Here is a 5,528-nt window from a genome sequence, read left to right as displayed (position 1 = left end):
CTGCCTGGCCGCCGGAAAACGAATGTTTCGAACGGATTTCATGGGTCGGCGATCAACGGGCGAACTCGCAACTTCCGGAGAACAGGTGCACCACTGGCATGTCGTCGAATTCGTTAAGCTCCATGTTTCATTTCAAAATCTTCCCAAACCCTCTACGATCGACGCAACGCATTTCTCCCCGTATTCTGAGAAACAGAATAACCAAGAGAGGAAGCGCGGTATATCTTGTCATCGTGGCGACGAAAAAGCGTAGAAACGAATTAAAGAAGCGCTTTGTGCCCTTGTATTCTCGCGAGTGGCGAACCTTTGAACCACAGGACCCGCGTTAATCGCCACTTAATTCGGTTAATGTTCTTCTAAGAGTAAGCACGAGCTTTTTCCAACGTGAAATTACACTGTCCAATGTCCGTGTATTTGATTCGTACATCGTGTCTGTTCTTCGTCTGGTCTTCGTTGACCGGGTTTATGACACGCTCGCACGAGAAGGTTATTTTTGAGAACAAAGACGCTTCGTAGCTCCGCGAAAAAATAAGTAACTTCTTACAGAACAATGCCTTCAGAATTTTTACTTTTCCGCGTCCTCAATAACCGAAGACGTGTTATAAACCAGGGTTCCTGAAGGGTCAGTCCACACGTGCGTATAACAGCACTCTCGGCCGAGGGTTGACCTGGCGGGAATTTCCGACGCGTCACCGAAGGACAGCGAAGATGCCACGCATCCGCAGGTAGGGCCACACTCCTTCCAAGGAAAAGCGCGCTAAGGGCGCAATGGAAGGGTGGGTGACACTCAAGAGGCACGTTGATTGGTAATTTGTGCGTACGTGAAAAACCAATCAGCGTGCCTTCTTGCACTTGGCGGGGGAGTCACTGCGGACTCCAGAAAAATTCGGCGATCGAGCGACAGATTCGAACACCATTAGATCTCCAGCCGTTCGGGGAGACATCACGCACATTTCGAGTCGCGATCGAACACTCGAGTTACTTAAAACAAGTCGTCAATCGTTTCGTGACGTACTCTACGTTTGCTACGTTCAAGTAATATTCAACAACCCGCAGTAGGTCAGCGCATGGGCGTTCGCTTCCTAAGGGAAAGATCTGGGTTCTCGAGTCTCACGAGTGTAAAAATCTTACTTTTCACTTTTACTTCGCTTGATAAAGTGTCGCACTATTTGATTCGATAAAAACTGCGATTGTAAGCTGGTTATGCATTTACTTTTTATTCTCTGGAAATTTTCAAGTCCCTACGTTTCACCCATTTGCCATTGTTAGATCAAAACATTAGGTGCTTCGATCGTAAATAGTCGAGCACTCGAGTGAAAAGAAGAAGGTTCTCAGGATACATAATTTTAGGTGAAAATGGCCCGTGAACTCTTTCACACAATAGAACTTATTATTTATCCGTAAGAGAATGGGTTAGGTGAGGAGAGAAAAGGGAAAGAATATGACAATTGAATTTCATTCTTGGCACTCCACAGTGGTAGTTTCACTCTGTCGTCCCTAGAAAATGGTGTGTTTGGTTGGGTCAGGGTGTTTTTGAATGTAAATGGTGGTGAAAAGTGGAAGGGAACGAGGGTGAGAATAGCAAGAACCTTGTAGATAGCTAGATGATAGCGATCTCTGGATCCAGAGAACACTTGTGTCGCTGACAGAATTACTTTCTTGGCCAGAGAGACTCATCCATCGAAGAGATCCTTGTTCCAACATCCTCGAAACTAGAACCATGATATCGTTTCTATTTTAATTTCTCGTCGTTAAAATCGGCCAAACTTCTGATATTTAAAAGAAATAAGAAAGAAAGAAGAGAATAGCGAGGAAGAATGGAGGAGGAATCAAAGATAGGTGTGTCATCACGGTTTTCCGTAGGGACAAATAGACGCTGAAAAGACGAACTATGTTTTATGACCGTACTATGGTCTCTGAGCATTACAATATAACCCGCAGCGGACTTTCTTCCACTTGGGGCGAATTGGCTCCTCGCCAGAGGTAAATGTCACGAAGGTGCTGGCTAGGACTTTGCCCGTCGTGATCCTGGATTAAGCAAACTTTTTAGACCACCGTCATTTCTTCCCCTCTGTTCCTTCGTCGTCCCCATCGGTTGCTTCTCTTCGATTCTTCTTCGGTGATTCAGCCTCCTCGGTTTTTTTCTCCAACACGTTCGATCTACCCTTTTTCAAGATCATCTCGGCAGTCGATTCAGCTGCAGTTGACAACTTTACTCGTTAAACAAGAAGTTATGCCACTTGGAAACTTTCTGTCAATAGTGTACACCGTGAGGAAAACGATCGGACATATTCGAAGTGTTAGTCATATTGGACGAAGACAGCTCGGCAAACTTCGTTTATCCCGATAAAAGGTTGGCAGGTTGCGTGAACCGGGTGCAAGTGTTGAAGAACGGTAGCCAAAAGGTGGTAGAAGAATTGAAAGGGGACGATATTCCCGGGGAAGAAGGTCTCGTAAAAGTATCGGGTGTCTGTTTTATCGTCCGCTTCCTGCCGTCGTCGCGGAGAGAATCGAAAGGAGTCGATACACCATCGAGATGAAGGATCAGTTGTCTCTGTTTTGCCAGTTTCCCCTGTTGGCGAGGCTCACAGTCTGACGTGCGTACTTACTTCGCTCTGTGTGTCTTGCGAGGGTACTCGATTGAAAGTTGGAAGATAGGGCTCGCCTTTTAGCCACTACGGAAGGAGCACGTATGATGGATCCTTGCGCCATTGAGCAGATGATACTTCGCCTTTCGACGAGGGAAGAGAAAACTCGTGGAAAAAGAATGTTTCTCGTTCCGGGACACCGGGTTTCCTGAGCGACTGAGGGAATGTTGTGCTTGACTGGATGCTGCGAGGTAGACGGCTGATGATCAGCTTGTCGAACGAGATATCGTATTTATGATGGCGTTCGAAGACTCGTGCCACGTCGCTTTTCAATCTTCTGAAAACGCTTCCTCGCCAAGTTCTGACATACTTCCCTCCTTTTACTGCTTATCCTCGGAAAGATATGTATCAGGTACTACGCAGGTTCCTATGTGAGAAATTAATCTCACTCTTGATTGCCTGTGGTTGGCTAACTCGTTGTTTAAGCTCCGACTAAGTGCTACTCGAAGGACCAGTTTCAGTGAGCAGCACGAAGAACTGTTAACGGTTTAAATAAATGTACAATATGCTGTATATAACGAAGTGAGACTCTGATCTCAGGTCAAAGTACAAAGTGAGCCTCTTTTTTCTAAATGTGAAGTGGAACTATAGTGGACGAAGTTGATGCTGATCTCTCGGCGTTCTAAGCATAGAATAGTATCTCTAGCGATGTTACAAAGTATCTCTCAAAATACTCGATATAGTCTTTTCGACATAGAGACACCAGTTGTGTTTTGAACACCTTTCCAATCACGAATTAGTTTTCCTGGTGCATCGAGACCTGCACCCATTTTGTGCTATCCTAAGGGTGAAGTGCACAATGACCAGAGTATTGAATGCACAAATGCGTGGGAATCCTCCTCTACGAAGCCTAGAACTTGGCACCGTAAAGTGGCTCACCGATAAAGCTACATATACGTATGTGTATATGGTTCAGAGCCACTCTTAATTTGGCCCTCTAGAGCAAGAGCGCTCTTCGTTGGCCGCGAGCAAACCGAAGAGCAAGTGACGTCGACAGTCGTGAGTAGAGTGAGGAGCAGAGTGGAAGTGTAGGCTCGTAAGTAGGCATTTCGTACCCTTCTTCAAAACGTAGTTCTAACTCTTGGTTCGGGCGATCACTACTACATTCACGCAGTACCTCACCACAGGATCGTTGCTCGGATAAGGCGTGGCCTACCGCTCGAACATAGCACGTTGCTCGCGTTTGTCTGACCACTTCACATACAGCTACTTCGAGATCGGCTCTGCTTTACAAACTCCAGAATTTATAGCATGTCTGGTCCCAGCGACCAGGTTCGCAGGCAACGCAACAAAACAGCTATTGTTCACTGGAACGAAATATAGTTGCGACGCGTGACCACTTGAGACGATGCGATAAATCCGGCTGCAGGACACGCCTAACACCCGTTTTATCGCTGATTTCAGGTGGAGGAGGACTGGAAATACGTAGCGATGGTGCTCGACCGGATCTTCCTTTGGATATTCACGGTAGCCTGTGTGCTGGGCACAGTGTTGATCATCCTTCAGGCGCCGAGTCTCTACGATACGACAAAGCCGATCGACATCAAGTACAGCAAGATCGCGAAGAAGAAGATGGCGCTGCTGAACATGGGCCCCGAGGAGGACTAGTCGACGATCCCGCGCGGCTTCGCGCCGCGTTCACACCGGCAGCTGCTACATCGTCGACGTCGTCGTCGTCGTCGTCATCGTCGTCGTCATCGTCCTCGTCGTCGTCGTCGTCGCGGTTCAGTGGCCGCCGCCCATCATCGAAACTGCCGATTTTCGCGTCGACGTGCAAGAACACCCTCTCTCGATCGCTGCCGCTGCCAGAGATGAGATCTCCCAGGACACATGGAGGAACATAACCTGACTGAAAATAAACGAGAGGAGAAGATACGTGAAGAAGATTCGATGGGATTCTGGCTGGCTTCCGGTTCGTTCTCACGAGCATCCGTGGCGTGGATCTTTCCCTCTCCTAAAAGGACTTAAACGTTGGATACGGATCCTACCGTTGGATCTCGGTCCTGAACTGTCTTTTCAGGTGGAGACGAGAGTGTGGGGGAAGTGTCGGTGGGGAAGAAAGGAAGAGCGCGCAAGAGGTATGCTTGCTTGAGTGCTATGTGAGAGAGAGAGAGAGAGAGAGAGAAGAGTGTGTGTGTGGAGGAATGATCGAGATTGTTGCGAAAGTGTGAGAGAAAGAGGGAGAGACAGAGGATGAAAGGTTAGATGAGGAGTGTGACAGAGGAAGGAAGGAATGGGGAGAGGGGGGTGACTAGAGAGGGGAGATAAAGTGCCAAATACACGCGAAACACACGCGCAACGTATTTTTGTAAATCTGGTTTCATACGTAAGGCTAGAGTCGTGCGGCGAGACGTCGAACTGCCCGAACTGCCGATTTTATATAAGAAGTTCACACAACACATACACACGTACACACTTTACTTACACAGAAGACACACGCATACGCGTACGGTTACGAAAACTTTGATACACACGTGCACACGCATACACACTCCGATACGTACCCACATTTACACCTTACCCGTACACGGGTATACAATTGCGCAAAAACGAACATGTTTAACATTTATACGTAATGAAGAAAAGAATTAAAAAATGTGAAACATTTCGAGAGAGCGAGAGCGAGAGAGAGAGAGAGAGAGAGAGAGAAAGGAAGAGAGAGAGAGATATAGGTATATATGGAGAAATTATACGTCTATTACGTACGTAGATATACTCGACGATCTCATAGCGTATGAAGCACAACGCGAATATTCATCCGCATTTCTCGACACATCGTATAATCACGGGGCTGCGCCAGGCCGCTAGCTCGCTCGCTCACGCAACACGCACAACCGAGCACACGAACGTCGCTGAGAACAAGAGGGGAGCTCGCACGCG

The 5,528-nt window shown here is 47.5% G+C and overlaps 1 protein-coding gene across 5 annotated transcripts in view; it reads left to right on the top strand.

Moving 5' to 3' along the window:
• The window catches only part of LOC108570106 (acetylcholine receptor subunit alpha-like 1), a 136,530-nt gene extending 132,274 nt beyond the window's left edge, over positions 1–4,256 (top strand). For all 5 annotated transcript variants that reach the window (XM_017931896.1, XM_017931900.1, XM_017931899.1 and 2 more), the window contains one exon: positions 4,053–4,256. In XM_017931896.1, the coding sequence (XP_017787385.1) occupies positions 4,053–4,256 (204 nt within the window). The remainder of the gene's footprint in view (positions 1–4,052) is intronic.
• The last annotated feature ends 1,272 nt before the right edge of the window (positions 4,257–5,528 follow it).

Source organism: Habropoda laboriosa, unplaced genomic scaffold (assembly GCF_001263275.1).
Source record: "Habropoda laboriosa isolate 0110345459 unplaced genomic scaffold, ASM126327v1 scaffold9, whole genome shotgun sequence".
In the NCBI taxonomy this organism is placed as follows: Eukaryota; Metazoa; Arthropoda; class Insecta; order Hymenoptera; family Apidae; genus Habropoda; species Habropoda laboriosa.
Note: the sequence above shows the minus strand (reverse complement) of the source record. Positions and strands in the feature narration are given on the sequence as shown.